This window comes from Hyla sarda, chromosome 2, assembly GCF_029499605.1.
Source record: "Hyla sarda isolate aHylSar1 chromosome 2, aHylSar1.hap1, whole genome shotgun sequence".
NCBI classification, from domain to species: domain Eukaryota; kingdom Metazoa; phylum Chordata; class Amphibia; order Anura; family Hylidae; genus Hyla; species Hyla sarda.
In genome coordinates, this window is record NC_079190.1 from 430,221,974 (window position 1) to 430,249,459 (window position 27,486).

Genomic DNA, 27,486 nt, shown 5'->3' on the forward strand with positions numbered 1-27,486 from the left:
TTTGACTTGTTTTAAGGACATTGCATCAAAGTTGGATCAGCCTGTAGTGTGGTTTTCCACTTTGATTTTGAGTGTGACTCCATATCCAGACCTCCATGGGTTGATAAATTTGATTTCCATTGATAATTTTTGTGTGATTTTGTTGTCAGCACATTCAACTATGTAAAGACAAAAGTATTTCATACGATTAGTTCATTCATTCAGATCTAGGATGTGGTATCTTAGTGTTCTCTTTATTTTTTTGAGCAGGATAGAGATAGATAGATAGATAAGTGGATGTTTTATTTACATCACCAGAAAAACAGAAGCAACGTTTCCGGCGGCCTCTCGCCGCCGTTCTCAAGCTCAGAGCTTGAGAACGGCGGCGAGAGGCCACGGAAACGTTGCTTCTGTTTTTCTGGTGATGTAAATAAAACATCCACTTATTTTTTCACAATTTTGTGTGCTGCTGAATTCCTGATTTTCTACTACAAGCGAGGACCCCTCACCAAGGTCTTTTCTCAGCGTGCACCTTTTACTATTGGGAGATTTTAACTAGTTGTGCTGCCCTTCCATTTCTTCTTTTTTTTTCCTTTTTTTTTTTTACATAGATAGATATTAGAGATGAGCGAACTTATAGTAAATTCGATTCATCACAAACTTCTCGGCTCGGCAGTTGATAACTTTTCCTGCATAAATTAGTTCAGCTTTCCGGTGGGCTGGAAAAGGTGGATACAGTCCTAGGAGACTCTTTCCTAGGACTGTATCCACCTTTTCCAGCCCCCCGGAGCACCTGAAAGCTGAACTAATTTATGCAGGATAAGTCATCAACTGCCGAGCCGAGAAGTTCGTGACAAATCGAATTAACTGTAAGTTCGCTCATCTCTAATAGATATAGATAGATAGACAGATACATAGATTAGATAGATATAGGATAGATAGTAGAGATGAGCGAATTTACAGTAAATTCGATTCGTCACGAACTTCTCGGCTCGGCAGTTGATAACTTTTCCTGCGTAAATTAGTTCAGCCTTCAGGTGCCCCGGTGGGCTGGAAAAGGTGGATACAGTCCTAGGAAAGAGTCTCCTAGGACTGTATCCACCTTTTCCAGCCCACGGGAGCACCGGAAAGCTGAACTAATTTATGCAGGAAAAGTCATCAACTGCCGAGCCGAGAAGTTCGTGACGAATCAATTTACTGTAAGTTCGCTCATCTCTAATAGATAGATATAGATTAGATCAACAGATAGACAGATATAGATAGAGATTAGATAGATATAGAATAGATAGATAGATTCGATTTTAGAAAGATCAGATAGAATAGATAGAACTCTTCTATAATGATGAATAAACTATAAACCCTACGACAACTTTTCTGCAACATTCTAAAACCCTGCCTTGAGATTCTTACACGACTATTACAGTCAGTGAGAGAACATAAGACAATATCTACATTAAGAACATTAGCGACCGAACCGCAAACACCAGCATTATGTCCCTCTGTGGCCGCCGTAGCTGAGCTGTGCAGGAAGCAGCTGGTTATGTGGGTCGTGGAGTGGGATTGTCCTTACATAATGACAGGAGGGGAGGGGCCTGGCTGTAAGGAGATCAGTGTGGATTGTGTGTAGGGAACCGGACGGGCAGCACATAGAGCCGGAGCCATGACTATAGAGCTGCTGCTGTCCCTGGGGGTCATCCTGGGGCTCTATGTGCTCATCTACTACAACTTCATCAGGGGCCGGCAGTGCAGGAGTGACAGCAGCCTGAAGGGGAAGACCGTCATAGTGACAGGTGAGGGGGTCTCTTAAGGTCGCTATTCCTCTAAGCCAGTGTTTCCCAACCAGGGTCCCTCCAGCTGGTGCAAAACTACAACTCCCAGCATGCTCAGACAGCCTTTTGCATGCTGAGAGTTGTAGTTGTATTAGTTTTACAATGTGTGGAGAATAAAGCTGCAGAATATGATCCTGTCTTATGTCACATCTGTATATAAATAACAATACTAGAGATGAGTGAACTTACAGTAAATTCGATTCGTCACGAACTTCTCGGCTCAGCAGTTGATGACTTTTCCTGCGTAAATTAGTTCAGCCTTCAGGTGCTCCGGTGGGCTGGAAAAGGTGGATACATTCCTAGGAAAGAGTCTCCTAGGACTGTATCCACCTTTTCCAGCCCATGGGAGCACCGGAAAGCTGAACTAATTTATGCAGGAAAAGTCATCAACTGCCGAGCCGAGAAGTTCGTGACGAATCGAATTTACTGTAAGTTCACTCAGCTTTAATCAATACAACATTCACAACTTATCAGTTTACTAAACGTTGTGTGTGGATAGAAACCTATAGATTGTATGTAGTGGTGACTGATCCGGGTCCCCAGTATGTAGAGCAGTGTTTTTCTATCAAGGGGCCTCCAGCTGTTGCAAAACTACAACTCCCAGCATGCCCGGACAGCCGAAGGCTGTCCGGGCATGCTGGGAGTTGTAGTTTTGCAACAGCTGGAGGCTCCCTGGTTAGGAAACACTGATTCAGAGCCACCGACAGCACCACAGATTGCACCACAGGCGTCTGTGCTAAAGTACACACTTACCTGGTATGTTCAGAAGCAGGTAGATGCCAAGTATTACACTGTATGATCATGCGGATCACTCCTTTACCTTTAACCCCGTCAGGACACACTCATTTATCTTTCTATTCACAGACCCATATGAGGGCTTTTTTTTTTTTTGCACAAACAATTGTACTTTGTAATGATAACCTTTTAGTTTACTATGAAATGTGCAGCGCAGCCCCAAAAAAATATTATTCGTGGAGGGAAATCGAAGGAAAAAATAAATAAAATTTAATTAAAAAATACACATGTAATTGAATAGAGAGAAATACACTTCAGCCTACATCATATACCGGAACATTAATAAAGAAAGAAGAGACCACTGGAACCAGGCACTGCTTAATCCAAGATATTCAGAGTCACAAAGAGGATATTATCCAAATGTGTTTCGGGCATGTTACCCCTTCCTCAGACAACCTCTGCTGTCTGAGGAAGGGGTAACATGCCCCGAAACACGTTATAACCTTGTATTCCTGTAACCTTAATAAAAGCCTTTGGATAATATCCTCTTTGCGACTCTGAATATCTTGGATTAAGCAGCGCCTGGTTCCAGTGGTCTCTTCTTTCTTTATTACTGTTCCGGTTTCTTCAGGACGGGGTTGCCCCCTCCTGCGACCATCAGGCTGAGCAGCTGATCCCACAATTTGAGTACCGTTAAAGGAGTAGTCCAGTGGTGAACAACTTATCCCCTATCCTAAGGATAGGGGATAAGTTTCAGATCGCGGGGGGTCTGACCGCTGGAGCTCCGACAGCCCGCCGGAAGGGGGCGTGTCGACCTCCGCACGAAGCGGCGGCCGACACGCCCCCTCAATACAACTCTATGGCAGAGCGGAAGCGCTGCCTTCGGCAATCTCCGGCTCTGCCATAGCGATGTATTGATCTTTTTTATTCTGCTAATTGTACCAAAATTGGCGAATTTTGCGGTTTTTTTTTTAATGTTTTTTTATTTTTTTACAGCATTCACCGTGCGGGATAATTTACATTATAGTTTTATAATACACGTCATTACGGATGTGGGAATACCGATTATGTATATGATTTGTGTTTTTGATCTTTTTTGGTGATAATACAGGGCTTTTATTGGGAAAGGGGCATTTCTTTTTTTTTATTTTTTTTTTTTTACACTTCATACTTTTATTTAAGAACTATTTATTTTATTTTTTACAGGTTATTCTATGCTGCAATACACTTGTACTACAGCACAGTATGACCTGATGAGCTGCAGACACTACAGCCTGAACCATCCTGCCTCTGGCTGGATCTCACAGGCTTCCGTAGCAGGCATACAGGAGGTCATGATCTGACCTCCTGCTGCCATAGCAACCAACGGCGACCCGTGATTGTATCTCGGCTCCACTGTTGGTGAATAGAGGGAGAGCGCTCCCCCTGTCAACACCATAGATACCGTGATCAGGATTGATCACGGCATCTAGGGGGTTAATGCTGCCGGGACCGGCGCGATCGCAGCTCCGACAGCTGCGGTGGGACTCCGGCTGTGCCGGAATTCGCTAGGACATATACATATGAACATGTCGGATGCTTGGACGTATGCATACGTCCTATAGCGGGAAGTGTTTAATCAACTGGTGCTAGAAAGTTAAACAGATTTGTAAATTACTTCTATTAAAAAATCTTAATTTTTCCAGTATTTATCAGCTGCTGTATGATCCACAAGAAGTTCTTTTTCTTTTTGAATTTCCTTTCTGTCTGACCACAGTGCTCTCTGCTGACACCTATGTCCATGTCAGGAACTGTTCAGAGTAGGATCAAATCCCCCATAGCAAACCTATCCTGCTCTGGACAGTTCCTGACATGGACAGAGGTGTCAGCAGAGAGCACTGTGGTCAGACAGAAAGGAAATTCAAAAAGAAAAGAACTTCCTCTGGAACATACAGCAGCTGATAAATACTGGAAGGATTAAGATTTTTTAATAGAAGTAATTTACAAATCTTTCTGGCACCAGTTGATTTAAAGAAAACATGTTTTCTAGTGGAGTACCCCTTTAAAGCACCATGACTTGGTGGCTGGCTGGTTAGCTGAGAGACTGTAGGGATGCTACCTCCAATGTGTTACTTTTCCTAAAGGGTGAAGCGCTGACCTGCAGAGACTCTCCCTCCAATAGGTTGCACTAGGTGGCTCGCTTCCTGCTGGAGAAGGGTTACATTGCACACTTTTATATATTTTGTAACACTTAAAGGAGTCGCAAAGATGACTTTTATGTAACGTTTTACTGACTCCATATTACATGTGCATATACAGGAGGAAATGTTGGAATTGGCAAAATGACAGCGCTGGACATGGCCAAGCGAGGAGCTCGGGTCATTTTGGCTTGTCGTGTGAAAGAAACCGCAGAAGCTGCTGCATATGACATACGTAAAGTAAGTGGAAAACTGATTAGGAGCTGAGCTGCAGTAACCCAGCACGGCCACTACACAATGTATGGCGCTGTCTACTTTCAGCTTTGTTCTCTGTGTATGGGGGCAAACAGCTGATGGGCAGGGGTGCTGGGTGTCAGATCACAGATATTGATTACCTATTCTGAGGACAGGCCATAAATGGAAGAAAAACCATGGAAACCCTTTCAATTCTATACAGTGCCCCCCCCCCCCCCCCCCCCCGACCTACGATGTCCCCGACATACGATCATTTCAACATGTGATGGCCATCGCATGTTGAAGGCAGCATCAACATACGATGCTTTTGTATGTCGGGGCCAGCGCATAAACGGCTATCCGGCAGCGCAGACTGCTTCAGCTGCCACCGGATAGCAGTTTATGGTGCCCCGTGTGCTCTACTGATGATCACTTACCTGTCCTCGGGGCTCTGGCGCGTCCTCTTCAGGATCCCCTGCATCGTCGGCGCTCTCCATCGTCATCATCACGTCGCTGCGCACGCTGTCCCGTCATCCAATAGAAGCGGCGTGCGTAGTGACGTGATGGCGGCGACGGAGAGCGAGGATGCCGGGGAAGCAGAGGCCTTACCGGAGCGTCGGGGACGTGGCGACATTGATGGAAGGCGACATCCAGGGCAGCGGTGACGGTCCGGAGCGGCGGGAACACGTGAGTATAACCTCCAATACCAGTGGTCTTCAACCTGCGGACCTCCAGATGTTGCAAAACTACAACTCCCGGCATGCCCGGACAGCCGTTGGCTGTCCGGGCATGCTGGGTGTTGTAGTTTTGCAACATCTGGAGGTCCGCAGGTTGTAGACCACTGTCCTACACTTTACATTGCACGGATCCCTCAACATATGATGGTTTCAACAAACGATGGTCCATTTGGAACGGATTACCATCGTATGTTGAGGGACCACTGTATATACATGTAAGTAGGGGAGGAGGTCTCAATGTCTGTGTCAAACTTGTTATGGAAGGAAAGTAATAGAAATAAGACCTGTGCGGCTGTTGGCTGAAGGTGTTCAGTATGTTATGATTAGAGATGAGTGAACTTACAGTAAATTTGATTCGTCACAAACTTCTCGGCTCGGCAGTTGATGACTTTTCCTGCATAAATGAGTTCAGCTTTCAGGTGCTCCGGTGGGCTGGAAAAGGTGGATACAGTCCTAGTAGACTCTCTCCTAGGACTGTATCCACCTTTTCCAGCCCACGGGAGCACCTGAAAGCTGAACTAATTTACGCAGGATAAGTCATCAACTGCCGAGCCGAGAAGTTTGTGACGAATCGAATTTACTGTAAGTTCGCTTATCTCTTAACAATACAACATTGACAACTTATCAGTTTACTAAACGTTGTGTGTGTGAATAGAAACCTATAGATTGTATGTAGTGGTAAATGATCCGGGTCCCCAGTATGTAGAGCAGTGTTTTTCTACCAGGGGGCCTCCAGCTGTGGCAAAACTACAACTCCCAGCATGCCCGGACAGCCTTCGGCTGTCCGGGCATGCTGGGAGTTGTAGTTTTGCAACAGCTGGAGGCACCCTGGTTAGGAAACACTGATTCAGAGCCACCGACAGCACCACCACAGATTGCACCACAGGCATCTGTGCTAAAGTACACACTTACCTGGTATGTTCAGAAGCAGGTAGATGCCAAGTATTACACTGTATGATCATGCGGATCACTCCTTTACCTTTAACCCCGTCAGGACACACTCATTTATCTTTCTATTCACAGACCCATATGACGAATCAAATTTACTGTAAGTTCGCTCATCTCTAGTTATGATGGACAGACCTATTACACATGGATCAGCAGATCCTACTAGTTATATAAAAATACTGGCAATCGCTTCAGTATATAACAATGTTAAAGTCCATTGGATCTTGTGTTTTCTTATTTCTTGCTTATGTTCCACCTCTGGGAGTCTTCTCTACCCAATGAACACCAAACCCCGGCTCTTCCTCATAAAAGACTCTTTACAAAGCCTCTAAGACCAAATGGACAGAAGAACATAACTGACAATAACAATAAGCACTGACCATTCCCGTTTCATAAGAAATCAATTTTATTATACTCACAAACCAATTCTTGTCTTAAAAACACAGACGCATCGTGTGAGCGAGAGGGTGTGCGCCACATACTATCCAAATGATTGCGTTCAGTGAGACAAAACCTTGTTTGTTGATTTAATTGACCCTAATCTTGTTGTATATCTGTGACTGTAGCGATTTACAGTCTATGGTTATGGTTCTAACTTGAATGCTTATTGAATTTAAGCATATCAACATCAAGTAAGTGTATTTGTGTAATGAGGAAGGCCTGTGGCCTAAGGAGATGAACACCCTATATCAACGTGTGCATAATTATTAGGCTCTGTTCACACAGTGGAAGTCTGTCGGAAAATTTACTGCACATTGGGTTGAATGGAGATTCCGCTGTCTCATTCACACAGCGAAATTTCCAGATTCTGCAAGAACATTAAAGGGAACCAATCATCAGATTTTACCCTATATAATGCTTGGCAAAGCGTTATATAGGGTAAAATCTTTATTTTCATCATTCCCAGGGGATGGTCCTGCCCCCAGGGATGGTGAAGATATGAAGTTATAAACTATTCACCGCCGCCGCCGTAAGTAGTCACCTGGGCGGGGAGCTCTTCTCATCTACTCCTGTTCTTCTGCCGGCAGCGACGCCCCCTCCGCTTGATTGATGGGCCGCGTCATTGCTCTGCTTTGTCTGTTCAGTGAGCGGAACAATGACGCGGCCCATCAATCAAGCGGAGGGGGCGTCGCTCCCGGCCGAAGAACGGGAGTTGGTGAGAAGAGCTCCCCGCCCAGGTGACTACTTACGGCGGCGGCGGTGACTAGTTTATAACTTCATATCTTCACCATCCCTGGGGGCAGGAGCATCCCCCGGGAATGGTGAAAATAAAGATTTTACCCTATATAACGCTTTGCCAAGCGTTATATAGGGTAAAATCTGATGATTGGTTCCCTTTAAACCTCTCTTTAAAGTGTGTGGAATCTCATTGAAGTCAATGGGACTCTGAATTTGCATCAGAATCTGTATTGAGCACACAGAAATTCTAGTGCTGGACGTTCTACCAGTTCATTCCGAATACCAAAAAAAATTTTCCTGCACGATATGAATTTTTACCATACCGCAATACTGGTCGCTCCCACCACCCCCGCACCCTGCTCGAATTAATGAATTATCAGCCGCAGCGCGCTGTCCCCACATCGGGAAATTAGTCATGTGTCAGTTGCAGTAGAGGCCGGGCAGAATATCACCAGGGATGAAAACCAGCGTCTGCTGATGTCTCTGCGTTCCAGACTTCAAACTGTAGTTAACTGCAAAGGATTTGCAACCAAGTATTAAAAAGTAAAAGTTTGATTTATGATTATTATTCTGTCCCATTACTTTTGGTCCCTTAACAAGTGGGAGGCACATATGCAAACTGTTGTATTTCCTACACCGTTCACCTGATTTTGATGTAAATACCCTCAAATTAAAGCTAACAATCTGAAGTTAAAGCACATCTTGTTCATTTTATTTCAAATCCATTGTGGTGATGTATAGAGCCAAAAATGTTAGAATTGTGTCAATGTCCCAATATTTATGGCCCTGACTGTATGTTCCATAACTACTCCCAACACCCCACCCACCTTTAAAAAGCTGTGTATCATACCATTTAATCTTGCTCACACAGTGCAATCTCCCAGCAAGAGAAAGTGGGCATTTCCCAGCAGGCATGACATCACTGAAGCCTGCTGGGGGACCACTTCCGCCCTCACATGGTTGCAGTGCTGTGATGAATAAAATACCTCAGGCTCTATGCATGTTTCAGTGAGGCTTTGTGTAGCTTTCAGTCTGTGCAGCTTTCAGTGAGGCTTTGTGCAGAGAAACACTTCCTGAGTTTGGTCTCCTGCCGGGCCGGAGACCAAACTCGCTGTATTAATTGCAGCAGGGAACAGAACAGAGCCACCTAGTGGTTGTTTTTTCTATTACATTTAAAACATATTTATGTTGATAATTTTAAAAGCAAGTGAATGGGAAAGTGTCTGCTAATTACACAAGGGACACTATATTAAAAGTTTTATTTGGTGACAGGTACTCTTTAAATGTCACAGGGAATCTAGTTATCATGCAATGTTTTCTGCCGCTATATAACCCTATGCAGGCTCAGCCATGTACTTTACAGATGTCCTGTCTATATCTTATTTTTCTCCAGTTATCTGGTAACAACCAAGTGCTGTTCATGAAGCTCGATCTGGCCTCCATTGCATCGATCAAATCATTCTGCAAAACTTTTCTGAGCAGTGAACCTCGTCTGGACATCCTTATAAACAATGCAGGTCAGACATGTGAATCCATGAAAAAGATATTAATATACTGTCTAGACTTGTATTGTACTTGCTGCTTTGGTCTTAATTCCCAGCACTCATGATAGTATATAAAGAGCCCATATGTCCGTCTATTGAAAAGGCTACTGCTAAAATGGCCCCATAAGCTAATGGTGATCTTTATGTCATTGTTTTTCCTCTATGACCATTTTGTATATTTCAGGCATTGAGGCTAAAGGCAAGACTGAAGACGGCTTCAACTTGGTCTTTGGCGTCAATCACTTAGGTCATTTTCTCTTGACACACTTACTTTTGGATCGCCTCAAGCAGTGCAGCCCCAGCCGTATTGTGGTTCTTGCCTCCAGGGCTTATAGAAGGGGAAGAATTGACTTCAAGAATCTAAATCCACCAGGGGAAACATGGAAGGAAATTCTCCAGGCGTATTGTGACAGTAAACTCGCCAATGTTCTGTACGTTCGTGAGCTGGCCAACAAATTACAAGGCACTGATGTGACTTGTTATGCCGTTCACCCAGGTAGGTGCCACTCGGCTGTGCTTTGTTCTGTAGCTTCATTGGGCTGAGAGTCCAACTACAGCACCGTATGTGAATAAATTGTTTTTGATGCCTTCCTGTTACGGTCCTCTGATAGGTAAATCCAAAGAAGGATTCATGTCTTCACTATTTGCATGATCTAAAAGAGAATGGGATTCATTCCACACACACTATATATATATATATATATATATATATATATATATATATATATACACAATACAGTGTTCCCTCCTCAACATACGATGGTAATCCGTTCCAAATGGACCATCGTTTGTTGAAACCATTGTATGTTGAGGGATCTGTGCAATGGAAAGTATAGGACAGTGGTCTACAACCTGCAGACCTCCAGATGTTGCAAAACTACAACACCCAGCATGCCCGGACAGCCGTTGGCTGTCCGGGCATGCTGGGAGTTGTAGTTTTGCAACATCTGGACGTCCGCAGGTTGAAGACCACTGATATTGGAAGTTATACTCACGTGTCCCCGCCGCTCCGGACCGTCACCGCTGCCTGGATGTTGCCTTCCATCGCTGTCACCGTGTCCCCGACGCTCCGGCAAGGCCTCTGATTCCCCAGCATCCTCGCTCTCCATCGCCGTTCTCCATCGCCGCCATCATGTCACTACTCACGCCGCTCCTATTGGATGACGGGACGGCGTGCTCAGCGACGTGATGACGACGATGGAGAGCGCCGACGATGCAGGGGATCCCGAAGAGGACGCGCCGGAGCCCTGAGGACAGGTAAGTGATCGTCAGTGGACCACACGGAGCACCGTAAATGGCTATCTGGTGGCAGCTGAAGCAGTCTGCTCTGCCGGATAGCTGTTTATGCGATGGCCCCGACATACAAAAGCATCGTATGTTGATGCTGCCTTCAACATGCGATGGCCTCTGAGAGTCCATCGTATGTTGAAATGATCGTAGGTCGGGGGGTCACTGTATATATCTCTCCCTCAATATGCCACCATATGATGAATCTATAGTGCACCCAATTGCAAAAATATGTTCTTTTATTTATTTATTTTTTGACGCAGCGCTACCACTGAAGAGTACCTCCATAATATGTCATATGATGGAGCATGCGACATCAAAACATTTAAAGAAAAGTGGTGCAGTTGCCCATAGCAACCAATCAGAATGCTTCTTTCATATTTCAGAGGCCTTTTTAAAAAAAGGAAAGAAGCGAGCTGATTGGTTGCTATGGGCAACTGCACCACTCTTCCTCTACACAGGTTTTGTTAAATCTCTCCCTTTGTTGGATTCTGTATAAGGAAAACAATCTGTTTCTACCTATATCAAAACTACACTTAGGCTACATAGAACTCTCCTGCTGCTTAGACAATTACTACTGTATATGTATAAAGATATTATTTTTTTTTTTTGTTTTTTTTTTATGCTTGGTACAGTAATATCTTCCCTTCTTGCAGGTGTGGTGCTCACAAATTTAGCACGCAACTTTCCGTACTGGCTTCAGGTACTCATATTCCCTTTTGCCTGGTTGCTCCTCAAGACACCGGAGGATGGAGCTCAGACTTCTATTTACTGTGCCGTCCAGGAAGGGATTGAGATGTACAGTGGACGCTACTTTTCTGATTGTCAGGTTCAGCAGGTCTTACCCCTTGGTCGGGATGATGCCGTGGCCAAGAAACTGTGGGAAGTTAGTGAAGATCTCCTTGAATTGAGCAACTAAATGCTCCGAAACCTCCATTTATCTCATGGATACGACAATCTTCTTCTGAATCTTTGAACTAAACCTACAATTGTATGTGAAATTTAGATACCTCCCTTACTGACCAAAAATCTATGCAACTGAGAAAAGAGGAAGAATGAAGAGGAAATTGTACCAAAATATTTACTGCTAGTACATTATTTCCTAATTTTAGCCCCTTTAGGGATCACTCCTATGTGGTTTTTTATCATGCGGGAGATCAATGCACAAGCAGAGTCCACTCCAGAGGAGTCAGGTGTCTATCTTAAAGCTGACATGTACCAGCACCTTTACCCCTCTGGGATCAATAGTAGATCATGTTAAGTCTCCTTTCAATGCAATCACGGGTGCCGGTCTGTTGCTATGGCCGCTGGAGACCTTCTGAAAGCCTTCATGTCGGCTATAGGAAGATCTTCTTCTACAGGCATTTCCAGACTGTAGAAGTAGAGCGCAGAACCAAGTGATCAGCGCTATGCTATGATCCTGCAGTCAAATCTATACCACATGCAGATCAGTGCAAGGAATCAAACCCCCCTACCCCAAAATTATTTTATATAGTGATCCCTCAACTTACAATGGCCTCAACATACAATAGTTTCAACATACAATGGTCTTTTTTGGACCATTGTAACTTGAAACCAGACTCAACATACAATGCTATGGAATCTGCAAAACATGTCAATGGCTGGAAGAACCGACCAATCAGAATGGGCATTCACTGGTAAAACCCCTGTATTACTGAAGTGCATGCACTGACTGGGGTCTGATAGCGCCCCCTACAGTACAGGCAGGTACTACATGTTCTGTACTACTTTTAACCCATGCCATGGTTAGCTGCTCCTTTTGGACACCAAGTAAGGGAGGCTCCATGTTACTTTTTTTTAGGACATTGCCTGTACTGTACAGGATCCTGAAGAAGCTCCTGTCCTCTACATAGACCAGTGTTTCCCAACGAGGGCACCTCTAGCTGTTGCAAAACTACAACTCCCAGCATGCCCGGACAGCCTTCGGCTGTCCGGGCATGCTGGGAGATGTAGTTTTGCAACAGCTGGGGGCACCCTGGTTGGAAAATACATAAATAGACAGTGATTACAGCTCCCAGCAAATCTTTCTTACTTTCTTATGTAAGAATTAGCTTTATGTATATTAGTTATCTACTTATTTCTCTTTAATCCTCACTTTTTCCTATTTTTCGATGACCTTTCGGGGCTTCAGAACCAATTACCAGGTTTCCATAGAGTTATGGTCTCAACATACAATGGTCTAAACATACAATGGTCATCTTGGAACCAATTAATATTGTAACTTGAGGGACCACTGTATAATTTTTTTTTTTTTTTTAGGGAAACGTAAGAGTGGGTAGTAAAGATGAAAATGCAAACATTTAAATCTTTTTGGTCACTAAGGGGTTACATGTGTTATCCAGACATATAAAATGTATGGCTTATCCTCAGCGGTCACCTGTAGGGGGCGTATCACTCTAGTGAGCACTGCAGCTTCATCCTTGCATTGCCATACTATTAGTAGCAAAAATGTCAGGATACTGCAGTGTTTTTTTTATTTAATTGGACAGGGAAACTCATCACTGCTATATATATATAGCAGTGATGAGTTTCCCTGTCCAATTAAATAAAAAAAAACACTGCAGTATATGTGTATATATATGTATGTATATATATATGTATGTATATATATGTATATGTATATGTGTATATATATGTATATGTGTATGTATATATATGTATATGTGTATGTATATATGTGTATATGTATATATATATATGTGTATATGTATATATATATATATATATATAAAATTATAATTTTTTTTTTTTTTTTTTCAATAGCTGCATGGCCCCTTTTATGCAGCTTATTGGGAGGTGCGGAGTTGGACCTCCAATAATATTGTATTGATGGCCTATCCTGAAGATCAGGTTTTTTAAGGCTTGGTAACCCCTTTAACAAGCATGTCTAATGACCATAGCATGCTAGTATTTTAATTAGTTTTGTCCTTTTTAATAGGAGTCAACAGAATAGGATTCCACACTGTTATGCAAATATGTTTCATCCAATAACATTCTATTCCATATCTGTTTATATTACTTTTCTCACTAACAATTAGGGAAAATTCCTGTTATTACATATTTTTATTATCTTTTTATTGCTTGACAAAAAAAAAATCAAATAAACAACCTTGTTATGGACGTAGTATAGAATGGCAGCTCAATGTTAGAACTGTGTATGTTCATAACAAGCAAGAGCGCAATGTTAACCATAAAAAAAAAGTTGAATGGTTAAGACTTGAAGTTGACTTGAAACGTAAGAATGAAGTGAGGGGTAGATGGGAAGGAGATCTTGTGGTACTGGTTGAAAAGGCATCTAGTAGCAAAATAATAAGGCTATGTTCACATGGCAGAATTTCCATGCGGAATTAAGCGGAAGAATTTTGCATAAATTTACTTCAATGGGATTCCGCTGTCCCATTCACACAGAGATCAAGCTGCTGCAATTTTTGTTTGGAATTATTCCAAGCAGAATATCTGTAGTGTGCATGGGCCTTTAAAGTCATTGGATCAAGCAAGAGTATGCCAGGTGCTAGAATAATCAACTAGCTTATACAGTAGATGAATATACGTATTGGGACACCCTCACATTACACCTACAGTAGCTTTTAGAACACCCCATTCTAAATCCATATGCATTAATATGGAGTTGGTCCCCCCCCCCCCCTTGCAATTAGATCAGCTTCCACTATTCTAGGAGAACTTTATAAAATTCTACATTCAGGGGTGCTCCGTCATGGGAACAAAACAACCTAAATGACACCATGGCCAGATACACTAAAAGGGCACTCCTGCATTTAAAAATGTATCCTCTTACCCACAGGATAGGGGATATGTGTCTGATTGTGGGGTCTGAGAACTGGGATATGGGATAAGTACACCTTTTAATGCTGGGTTTCCTGCTTGGCACCTTGCAGTTTACCGGAGAAAATGCCATTGCATGCAGTGTAATTTTTATTATGGATTTTTGCCAGAATCTGAGACTCCCTGTGGAACCACTACTGTGGGTGTGAACGCTGACTTACTCTTTCTATTGAAAGTCTGGATAAGTTCCTGCTCAAGGGGTTTGGCATTTATATATCTATTGATGTACTAGTGAGTGCACAGCCTGTATATCAGTGTTTAATGTTGCTATCTCCTCAAACTCTACACACAGCCATTAATGTCTAAACCAGAGTACACAAAATGAGTACATCCCTAAGTAGAGATATCCAAATTGGGCCCAAAGTGTCAATGTTTCGTGTAGTTTCATTGGACCACAGGACATGGTTCCTGTAATGCATGTCCTTAGTCTTGTCTTCAGCAATCTGTTTGCAGGCTTTCTTGTGAATCATATTTAGAGGCTTTGCTTTTTGATGATAGCCATGCAGACCAATTTGATGCAGTGTATGGTCTGAGCACTGAGAGGCTAAACCCTTCAACCTTTGCAGCAATGCTGGCAGCACTCATATGTCTATTTCCCAAAGACAACCTCTGGATATGAAACGAACATGTGCACTCAACTTCTGACGAGGTCTGTTTTGAATTATGTCCTGTCCTGTGAAACCGCTGTATGGACTTGCCCATTGTGCTGCAGCTCAGTTTCAGTATCGTGGCAATCATCTTGTGTAGAGTAACAATTCTTTTTTTTTTTTTTTTCAGATGCTCACAGAGTTTTTTTGTCATTAGGTGGCATGGTGAACTACCAGTCACAAGTATTCGAAATTGTGAGAGCCATAATACCACATTTAACACAACTTGTTCCCCATTCACATCTGATACCTTGTAACACTAACAGGTCTTATTACACCAGTAAGGAAAAATGGCTAATTGGGCCCACTTTAGACATTTCCACCTAGTGGTGTACTCACATTATTGGCTGTGTGTTAAGCAGGGGACACAACATTAAACACTGTTATACAGGCTGTGCATTAACTACTTTGCATTGTAGCAAAGTTTCATTTCTTCAGTGTTGTATTGAAAAAAAAACGAGAACAATCCAGGGCGAAGTCCTAGTGCATTATCACAATATCAGCTCAGGAAGACAATAAATTAAGCAATTCGTGCTTACCAACGGCTGTTGCGCTAAGAGCACAACACCTAAATCAGCATGTAGTTAAATGGCCATTGGTCAGCAGCCCTGAGCTGACCCGATAGCTTTAGGAGCTTCGGCTATACACACAGTATAAGAAGGACGGTGATAGGCAAATGATCCCAGTGATGGGCGCTTCTCTAGAGTAAAAAGATTTATTCCAAAATAAATTACATAAAACAATTACGATAGCACATTCAATGCGTTTCTGGTCGGAACCGGGCCCTTTCTCAAGATGCATGCACTATATATTTATCTTGGAATAGAAAAATTTACTCTGCAGAAGCACCAGCACTGCGATCATTTGCCTATCACCGTCCTCATACAATTTCTGCAGTGTTGTCACATGAAAAGAGGAAATTTATTTACAAAAATGTGAGCGGTGTACTTACTTTTTGTGAGATACTGTGTGTGTGTTTACATTAAGATAAGTATTAAACACGTCTGCATGTTTCTCACTACCTATATTTCCAAAATGTGCTAATGACATGATATTTTTACCAGATGTTGGTATCAACCCAAGTAGTCCATATATACAGAGAAACCAAAACAAATTTACAGCCCCTGGTCAGTGCAAATGAATATCAGCTGGTTCAACTGATTGCTACAGTAAGGTTTCACAGGGTAAGTATGTCTGCTTCCTCTGGGCAGGGTGCGCGGCTGCCCTCAGTAGAATAGCTCCTATGCTACAAAAAGGTCTCATTAATGAGGTGTCACAAAAGACGTATCTTATGATGGGTAAAACAAATGTCTTAAGACCTTCACAGGCTAATTGTTGCAAAACATAATGATGGCATTGGTTACAGGCATATTTCTAAGCTTCTGAATGTTCCAGTGAACACCGCTGGGGACAAAATACAGAAGTGGAAAGAATAATTTCACCTTAAATTTGACTCGACCGGTGTTCCTCACAAGATTTCTGACAGTGTGAAAAGAACAATCAGAAGAGTTATTTGTCATCCTTACAAAGCTCACTGACTGTGTCCTTGCCTACGGACTTTGAGAAGCTGTGCAGGACCGGACCTCAGACGAGGGGGCTACTCTCTAGTATCTACTCTTTCTTGCTATCTCCCCTGAATAGTCCCCCTCCCTCCCACCGCTACATGGACCGTTGGGAAACAGCACTTAACGCCCCCATCTCCATCCCTCAGTGGCGTGTTATCTGGGATCGTGCTGCCAAGGCGTCTATTTGCACGGCTTACAAGGAGACCCAATACAAAATGCTCATGGGGTGGTACCACACACCTGTTCTACTTAATCGACTGAACACTAACATCCCTCCCCAATGCTGGTGATGTGGGGTGGGTTTGGGTGATGTTTACCATATATTTTGGACCTGTCCCCTTGTAATGCCTTTTTGGCAGCTGGTCCGGGGCTTAGTCTTCTCAGTTCTGGAGCCGAGGGTCCCTCTAGTCCCCATGGTTTTTCATCCTACACTTATCGACCAGGGTATTGGCCAAGCACCCGTTTAAGCTCTTCTTGCATATTGTCCTTGCTGCTAAAACTCTCATTGCCAAGCACTGGAAACGGCCCCTGCCCCCATTGTTAGACGAGTTGATGGCTAGAGTACGTGAGATACGCTCTCTTGAATCCCTTACTGCCTCCCTCAATAACGCCATCCCAAAGTTTCTCTCCATCTGGGACAGATTCACTGATAGGCAGCCACCCTGACTCCCCTTCCCCTTTTTCTGGATCTAGACCTTTTTTTTCTCTTTTCTTTTCCTTTTTCCTCTCCCCTTCTTCCTCTCTCCCCTCCCCCCCCCCCCCTCATCTTTGTCTTTGTGTCATCTGTCCCCCTGTGTGTCTTAAACCCCCCCTCCCTTCCATTCCTCCCTCCCCTTGTGGCCACTTCTTAGTGGCCCCCCTTTGTCAGATACTGATTACTCTGATTTGTTTTAGTATGTCTCTTTGCTTTTCTTCTGTTAGCCGGAAGTTGATTATTATGCTACTGTGAGATTCTGTTATGCACACCGATTTGTCACTGTATCTGCTTTGGGGGATGTTGATCCCTTCTCTGTTTTGTTGTTATATAAAATGTTATAAAAATTTACAGTTAAAAAAAAAAAAAAGAATAATCAGAAGAGTTGTCCAAGAATCAAGGACACTTGTGAAGAGCTTCAAAAAGACCTGGAGTTAGCAGGTTGAACCAAGTTTTGTTTTCTGCACAACATTTAAAAAAGCCAGTGAAATACTGAAAGAATAATGTATAGTCAGATGAAAGCAAAATGTAACAGTTTCGATACCATAATACACACCATCTTTGGAGGAGAAATGGCACTGCACATCTCCCTAAAACAACATATGAACAGTGATATTTGGAGGTGGGAACATCATGGTGTGGGGTGGCTTTTCAGAAATTATCTTCTACTATCAAACATCTGCAGTGTGTCCGGATGAGGCCATTGTTGCTGAGCTATGCAGGAAACATCTGGTTCTGTGGGTCATGGAGTGGGATTGTCTTTACATACAGTCATGGCCGTAAATGTTAGCACCCCTGAAATTTGTCAAGAATCGAAGTATTTCTCACAGAAAAGGATTGCAGTAACACATGTTTTGCTATACACATGTTTATTCCCTTTGTGTGTATTGGAACTAAACCAAAAAATGGAGGAAAAAAAGCAAATGGGACATAATATCACACCAAACTCCAAAAATGGTCTGCACAAAATTATTGGCACCCTTTCAAAATTGTGGAAAAATAAGATTGTTTCAAGCATGTGATGCTCCTTTAAACTCACCTGGGGCAAGTAACAGGTGGGGGCAATATAAAAATCACACCTGAAAGCAGATAAAAAGAATAGAAGTTCACTTAGTATTTGCATTGTGTGTCTGTGTGTGCCACACTAAGCATGGACAACAGAAAGAGGAGAAGAGAACTGTCTGAGAACTTGAGAACCAAAATTGTGGAAAAATATAAACAATCTCAAGGTTACAAGTCCATCTCCAGAGATCTACATTTGCCTTTGTCCACAGTGCGCAACATTATCAAGAAGTTTGCAACCCATGGCGCTGTAGCTAATATCCCTGGGCACGGACGGAGGAGAAAAATTGATGAAAGGTGTCAATGCAGGATAGTCCAGATGATGGATAAGCAGCCCCAAACAAGTTCCAAAGATATTTAAGCTGTGCTGCAGGTTCAGGGAGCATCAGTGTAAGTGCGAGCTATCCGTCGACATTTAAATGAAATGAAACACTATGGCAGGAGACCAGGAGGACCCCACTGCTGACACAGAGACATAAAAAAGCAAGACTACATTTTGCCAAAATGTACTTGAGTAAGCCAAAATCCTTCTAGGAAAATGTCTTGTGGACAGATGAGACCAAGATAGAGCTTTTTGGTAAAGCACATCATTCTACTGTTTGTGTATCGAATATGGAATGAGGCCTACAAAGAAAAGAACACAGTACCTACAGCGAAATATGGTGGAGGTTCAATGATGTTTTGGGGTTGTTTTGCTGCCTCTGGTACTGGTTGCCTTGAATGTGTGCAAAGCATCATGAAATCTGAGGGTTACCAACGGATTTTGGGTCACACTGTACAGCACAGTGTAAGAAAGCTGGGTTTGTGTCCGAGCTTTTGGGTCTTCAAGCAGGACAATGACCCCAAACATACGTCAAAAAGCACCCATAAATGGATGGCAACAAAGTGCTGGAGAATTCTAAAGTGGCCAGCAATGAGTCCAGATCTAAATCCCATTGAACACCTGTGGAGAGATCTTAAAATTGCTGTTGGGAAAAGGCGCCTTCCAATAAGAGAGACCGGGAGCAGTTTGCAAAGGAAGAGTGGTCCAACATTCCGGCTGAGAGGTGTAAGAAGCTTATTGATGGTTATAGAAAGTGACTGATCTCAGTTATTTTTTTCCAAAAGGTGTGCAACCAAATATTAAGTTAATTAAGAATAATTTTGTCCAGCCCATTTTTGGAGTTTGGTGACATTATGTCCAATTTGCTTTTTTTTCCTCCCTTTTTTGGTTTAGTTCCAATACACACAAAGGGAATAAACATGTGTATAGCAAAACGTGTTACTGCAATCCTTTTCTGTGAGAAATACTTAATTTTCTTGAAAATTTCAAGGGTGCCAACGTAAACGGCCATGACTGTAATGACAGGAGGGGAGGGTCTGGGATTGTGTTTAGGGGACACGATGGGCAGCACATAGAGCTGGAGCCGTGGCCATGGAGCTACTGCTGTCCCTGGGGGTCATCCTGGGGCTCTATGTGCTCATCTACTACAAATTCATCAGGGGCCGGCAGTGCAGGAGTGACAGCAGCCTGAAGGGGAAGACCGTCATAGTGACAGGTGAGGGGGGTCACATTGTACAAGGTAGGGGGTCTCCCCAATGTTTGCCAACCAGTGTGCCTCTATGGACAGCTGTTGGCATGCTGAAAGTTGTAGTTTTACAATGTGTGGAGAATAAAGCTGCAGAATATGATCCTGTCTTATGTCACATCTGTATATAAATAACAATACAACATTCACAACTTAGCAGTTTACTAAACGTTGTGTGTGAATAGAAACCTATAGATTGTATGTAGTGATGACTGATCAGGGTCCCCAGTATATAGAGCCACAGACAGCTCCACCACAGGCACCCACCCTAAAGTACACACTTACCTGGTATGTTCAGAAGCAGGTAGATGGCTAGTATTACACTGTATGATCATGTGGATAACTCCTTTTACTTTAAAGCGTACCCGTCAGATCCAACTAAATTATTATATATATATATATATATATATATATATATATATATATATATATCTAGCAACAGAAGAATGCAGCAGCACACTGCCAGCACAAAGATATAGGTGCAACATGAATATGCAGTTAAAACATGGAGAGCTATACAGCTATGGTGTAATAGATGCAAATGTGAAACTATGAAATAGTGAGGCACTTAGCTCGCAAATTTGTCTCCGCCGGCGGGCAAATAGCTTGGACCGTCCCACCGCGATAAGGTGGCCTCATTGGGACGGACCCTACACTGTGAATATGCCTCTGTGTGAACAGTTCAGTAAGCATTGCAGGGTCTGGAACATCCAAGACACCTTATATACACACCTGATAGAGGTGGGTGGGGTGCAAGGCCAACATGGAGGTAGCCACTCCCCCGTATGTGCAATACAGACAAAGAATAAGTCAGCCAGCACTTTAGTTGATACCAAACTATTATATGGACCTGGCCTACAGGTGCACGCTACTAGGCTAGATATACAGCAACAGAAGAATGCAGCAGCACACTGCCAGCACAAAGATATACGTGAAACATGAATATGCAGTTAAAACATGGAGAGCTATACAGCTATGGTGTAATAGATGCAAATGTGAAACTATGAAATAGTGAGGCACTTAGCTCCAAAATTTGTCTCCGCCGGCGGTCAAATAGCTTGGACCGTCCCACCGCGATAAGGTGGCCTCATTGGGACAGACCGTACACTGTGAATATGCCTCTGTGTGAACAGTTCAGTAAGCATGGCAGGGTCTGGAACATCCAAGACACCTTATATACACACCTGATAGAGATTCTTTGTCTATATATATATATATGTATATATATATATATATATATATATATATATATATATATATATGTGTATATCACTCAGTACCTAATCCTGACCATGTACATCAAATTTTTATGTGTCTAGCACCTTTATTTATTTTGTATTACACTTTTAATTTAGCTCACTAGTCTGAATTCCTCTCAAAGGGAGAGGGCGTGGCCTCACTGTGCAGGTCTCCGCCCCCTCCCTCAGTATGCTGTCTTCTCACATCTCCCTTAGCATTAGCCAAACTACAACTCCCAGCTTGTCCTCACTGACAGAAGCGGGACACAAGTTGACAGTTGGAGGATTTTTCCTCCAGCTATGAGCCTTGCACTCACAGCTGTGAATCAAGGGAGTGTGTCCATGATGTAGGTGATGATGCATGGACACAGCAGGACTAGTATATGTTCAAGCAGGCAGGGGGGGCAGTTGTTTGACCGGCTGTTTCAGTATGAAATACTGAAAATTTTCTAATGAAAGCAATTGCAAAACCTATTGGTTATACATGCTTTACAACATATAAAAAGTCTTTGTATCTGACAGTGCCCATTTAACCCCTTAAGGACCGGGGGGTTTTCCGTTTTTGCATTTTTGTTTTTTGCTCCTTGCCTTTAAAAAATCATAACTCTTTCAATTTTGCACCTAAAAATCCATATGATTGCTTATTTTTTGCACCACCAATTCTACTTTGTAATGACGTCAGTCATTTTGCCCAAAAATCTACGGTGAAACGAGAAAAAAAAATCATTGTGCGACAAAATTGAAAAAAAAAACGCCGTTTTGTAACTTTTGGGGGCTTCCATTTCTACATAGTACATTTTTCGGTAAAAATGACACCTTATCTTTATTCTGTAGGTCCATACGATTAAAATGATACCCTACTTATATAGGTTTGATTTTGTCAGACTTCTAGAAAAAATCATAACTACATGCAGGAAAATTAATACGTTTAAAATTGTCATCTTCTGACCCCTATAACTTTTTTATTTTTCCGTGTATGGGGCGGTATGAGGGCTAATTTTTTGCGCCGTGATCTGAAGTTTTTAACGGTACAATTTTTGCATTGATAGGACTTATTGATCGCTTTTTATTCATTTTTAAATGATATAAAAAGTGACCAAAAATGCACTATTTTGGACTTTGGAATTTTTTGGCGCGCACGCCATTGACCGAGTGGTTTAATTAGATATATTTTTATAATTCGGACATTTCCGCACGCGGTGATACCATATATGTTTATTTTTATTTACACTGTGTTTTTTTTATGGGAAAAGGGGGGTGATTCAAACTTTTAATAGGGGAGGAGTTAAATGATCTTTATTCATTTTTTTTCCCACTTTTTTTTTGCAGTGTTATAGCTCCCATAGGGACCTATAACACTGCACACACTGATCTTCATCATTGATCACTGGTTTCTCATAGGAAGCGTCGTGTGACGAGAAGGGATGTAGGAAGTAGACAGCCCGGCCGACCGATCTGCTGTTGCGGAGCTCCGGGCGAACGTAGGAAGGTAAGTGAAAGTTTGTTTTCTCTTTTTATGCAGCCCGGGCAGGATGGAATAGGAAAAGTCCACACCGGACATCTCCTTTAACCCCTTCAGGATGCAACAATTTTTCATTTTTGCATTTTCAGTTCTTTCCGTCTTCCATGAGCCATAACACTTTCAGTTGTCGTCCACCTACAGACCCATATGAGGCTTGTTTTATATGCAACCAATTGTAATGACATCATTAATTTTACCCCAAAATCTACAACAAATTTTGCAGCTTTTGTGGGCTTTCGTTTTGTATGCAGTGCAGTTTTTTGTAAATTGGCCCTCATTTACTAAGCTAAAACTTTACTAAACTAAGCTAAAAGTAACTAGTTAGTTTGGCGGGTTATTTTGGTGCATAGTGTCTGCGAGAGTGTACATCAGGAAAATCCGACAAACCCGACATTGCATTGTGAAAAGCCAAAAAGGGGACGCGGCCTGTCACAAATAGGGCAAGGCCTGCCTGAAAAGGGGCTTGGTTTCACAACCCAACCTATTTACTATTGAATTCCCCAAAAATTATGTGAATAGATAGCTGGAAATTTATACCTAGAAAAAGCTGGTCTGAAAATGCTTTTGACTTCCCACACTCTTAGTAAATGAGGGCCAATATCTTTATTCTGTATGTCCATATGATTACAACGATACACAATTTATATAGGTTTTGTTAAATTTTATTACTTAAAAAAAAAAATTATAACTTTTTGTAAGAAAATGAGTATGCTTAAACTTGTCCTTTTCTGACCCCCTATAACACTTTTTTGTCTTTATATGTGGCTAATTAAGAGCTCATTTCGCCGTGATCTATTTTTTATTGGCACCATTTTCGTTGAGATCAGACTTTTAGATCACTTTTTATAACTTTTTGGTGGTATATTAAGTGACCAAAAATCAGCAATTATTAATTAATTTAAGTTTATACCATCAACATTATATTATAATAGTTCAGATACTTCCACATACAGGATACCAAATATGTTTTATTAAAATTATTTAGTTTGAAAAATGGGAAGAGGGGGATGGTTTAAAATTTTGTTAGGGGAGAGGCTTATTCACATTTATTAAAACTTAAAAAAAAAAAAAAAAAACAAGGCTGCCTGTTCACTCGCTGTCGATACGACAGCAGGGAGCATGGTCTCAGTTGATTGGGACCCTGTGATTTCACCAAGAAGGTCCGGATCAGTCCCCCCCAACTCACTGGCACATAGATTTTGCCAGTTTTAGATTGTAGTATCTAAAGGATTTATACCAGACACAGACATGATCAATGTTGTGTGACATTAGCTCTGCTTATAGCAGCCATTTTTCACCGAAACAAGAAGCAAACTCAGCTTCTGATCGCACTTCAAAGTAGACTAGCGGATGCAGGGTGTACATGTATGCCCTGTGTCCTCTAGTTGTTAAAGAGGACCCATAACCTCTCCTGTTTGAAGGGGTATTCTGTCCCTAGACATTTTAACCCCTATCCAAAGGAAAGGAGATAACATGTTTGATCGCAGAGGTCCCGCCGCTGGGGACCCTCCGTGATCTCCTTGCTGGGTCGGGTTCAGCGGCGGAGGCTTGTGATGTCACGCCCTGCTCATGACGTCATGGCAAAGCCCCCTCAATGCAAGTCTACGGGAGGGGGCATGAAGGCCGTCTTGCCCACTCCCATAGACTTGCATTGAGGGGGCATGGCCGTGACGACAGGGGTAGGGCGTGACCATGACATCACGAGCCTACGCCCCGCATTGTCAATCATCTGGCACGGAGCGAAGCCGAGGTGAGGGGTCCCAAGCGGCAGGAACCCCGCGATCAGACATCTTATCCTTTGGATAGGGGATAAGATGTCTAGGAACGGAGTACCCCTTTAAGGAAATATTTGGTATTGGCTTAGACTATGTTCACACGGTGGAATTTCTGAGCCGACTCCAGATTACTCCGCTTGGAAATTTTGTTGTAGCAATGTCCCATTGTTTTTAATGGGATTCTTCACTGTGCACACGGTTACATTTCCGCGGCAGAAACATCTGCTGGGGAAATTTGAATTTCAGCATTCACAGAAAAAAATTACATTTCAAATCTTTCTGTGGAATCTGCTCATAAATGCTTTGCTGTATATGGGGACGGCACATTTCCGAGCAGTCCTAGCCCTGTCAACGTTTGCTGTCTGTGGGATATCTGGCCAGAAATTTTCCAGGCGGACATTCCGCTGTGACCATAAGGGTACATTCACACATTCCATATCCGCTGCAGATTTCATGCTGTAAAATCTAAATAAAAAATTGAACACAGCATCAAATCTGCATCTTATAGTTCTGTGTTGTGTCGTTATTCTTACTAGAAACAAGTAAAAAGAAAAAATGGGTGTATCCATCTGGGGGCGAGTCCCTAAACTGTCAGGCTATTCAATGAAAGCTGACAGTGTGAGAACATACCTCTATCTGTAACACCCAGTTGACTATTTAGACATTTCTACTAAGAATAACAGAGTAATGTCACAATACAGTGCCATAAAAAAAAGTTTCTTCAGAATTGTTATATTATGGGAAATACATGAATTTACTAGCAGAAGGACAAGAAAGGCCACAGGTTATCTTAAAGCAGTGGTCAGGGAGGGATTCCATATGGTCCCAGCCACCACCACGTATAGTGCCCAGGGGGCGGGATCTTCTTAAGTTTTGAGAGCTCTCTGCATTAAAGGGGTACTCTGGTGCTCCAGCGCTCGGAGCCGGAGGCCGTGATTGTGACACAGCCACACCCCTCGTGATGTCATGCCACGCCCCCTCCATTCATGTCTATGGGAGGGGGCGTATCGGCTGACACGCCCCTCCCATAGACATGAATGGAGGGGTGTGGTGTGACATCATGAGGGAGTGTGGTCGTGACATCACGACCACTGCTGCAGGGAACCCAGCATTTGTTTAGAACGCTGGGTGCTGCGGGAGATCGTCCGCGATCAGACATCAGATATTGGATAGGGGATAAGATGTCTAGTAACATAATAACATAGTTCATAAGTTTGAAAAAAGACCAGAGTCCATCAAGTTCAACCTATAACCCTAATGAGTCCCTACTAAGTTGATCCCGAGGAAGGCAAAAAACTCTCATACTAGAGGTAAAAATTCCTTCCCGACTCCAAATATGGCAGTCAGAATAATTCCCTGGATCAACGTTCTGTTCCTATAAATCTAGAATCCATAACCAGCAATGTTTTTATTCTCCAAAAATGAATCCAGACCCCTTTTGAACTCCTTTACAGAGTTCACCATGACCACCTCCTCAGGCAGAGAAGTCCACAGTCTCACTGCTCTTACAGTAAAGAACCCCTTCTGTGCTGGTGTAGAAACCTTCTTTCCTATAGACATAGAGGATGCCCCCTTGTTATAGATACAGTCCTGGGTATAAATAGATCATGGGAGAGATCTCTGTACGGTCCCCTGATATATTTATACATAGTTATTAGGTCTCCCCTAAGCCTTCCTTTTTCTAAACAAATTAACCCTAATTCTGATAATCTTTCTGGGTACTGTAGTCCTCCCATTCCCCGTATTACTCTGGTTGCCCGTCTTTGAACCCTCTACAGCGCCACTGTATCTTTCTTGTACACTGGTGCCCAGTACTATACACAGTACTCTAGGTGTGGTCTGACTAGTGATTTGTACAGCGGTAGAATTATTTCCTTGTCGTGGGCATCTATGCCCCTATTGATGCCCCCCATGATTTTATTTGCCTTGGCAGCAGCTGCCCGACACTGGTCACTACAGCTAAATTTACTGTTAACTAAAACTCCCAAGTCCTTTTCCATGTCAGTCGTCCCAAGTGTTCTCCCATTTAATACATAATCCCAGCCCTGATTTTTCTTCCCCATGTGCATTACCTTACAGTGGAGCACCCCTTTAAGAGCATTCCAAGCCTCTCCCCTTAGCTATGAGTGATAGCTCTGGCGTCCAATCAGGAGACAGCTCAAGCTATCAGTCCTATCTAAGAGGAGGGTCTCGGAATGCTCTCGATTGCTGTGGACATCTAAGAAGAAAATCCCACCCACTTGTCTCTTGCAGCAGCCAGGACCTTCTACAACATTTACAGACGTGGACACAATTGATGATACCCTTCCGATAAATACAGAAAAACCCACAATGCTCCATGAAATAACTTAAAAGTAATCATGAATAAAAATTAACTGATGCAAAAACACACCTTGCTTTTGCATAGTGGTTCAATAGAAACAACTCTTAAAACTAAATAATGAAATTGACCTGGGCAAAAATTATAGCACCCCTTGAAAGAATACAAAATAATTTGACAATAGGGACACTACAGTATGTACACTAAGTTGTGTCCTACAATTAACATCACAGGTGTCTCCAAACTTGGAATCAGTCAGTCGCATATTTACAGGGTAAAAAGTTGTCACTGTGCTGTTTGGTATCTTGGTGTGGACCACAATAAACATGGATCAAAGACATCTAAGGAGACAGTTTTAGGAGCTTAGAAAGAAAATTATAAGCAAGTATGTTATAGGTAATGACAATGAGACATCTTCAAGCAGCTTGATGTTCCTGTAACTATAAATCAAAGAGACAGATAATAAGAATGGTAACCAAAGAGCCCAGAACAACTTCCAAAGACAAACAAGACAACAAGGTCAAGGTACATCAGCGTCATATCTCACCATCCGAATGTATTCTATGAAGAAAAAGATAGAGC

The 27,486-nt window shown here is 42.6% G+C and overlaps 1 protein-coding gene across 1 annotated transcript; it reads left to right on the forward strand.

The window, feature by feature from the left end:
- Nucleotides 1-1,530: 1,530 nt before the first annotated feature.
- On the forward strand, nt 1,531-13,179 carry DHRS13 (dehydrogenase/reductase 13). Its single transcript, XM_056560832.1, has 5 exons — nt 1,531-1,769; nt 4,842-4,960; nt 9,212-9,335; nt 9,547-9,858; nt 11,306-13,179. Exons 1-5 carry the CDS (start codon nt 1,640-1,642, stop codon nt 11,566-11,568), a joined length of 948 nt encoding a protein of 315 aa, XP_056416807.1. The 5' UTR covers nt 1,531-1,639; the 3' UTR covers nt 11,569-13,179.
- Nucleotides 13,180-27,486: the final 14,307 nt, after the last annotated feature.

Coding starts and splice junctions, on each gene's coding strand:
- DHRS13 (XM_056560832.1), top strand. CDS start 1,640: ATGACTATAGAGCTGCTGCTGTCCCTGGGGGTCATCCTGGGGCTCTAT. Junction 4,961..9,211: donor CTGCATATGACATACGTAAA/GTAAGTGGAAAA, acceptor ATTTTTCTCCAG/TTATCTGGTAACAACCAAGT. Junction 9,859..11,305: donor TTGTTATGCCGTTCACCCAG/GTAGGTGCCACT, acceptor CCCTTCTTGCAG/GTGTGGTGCTCACAAATTTA.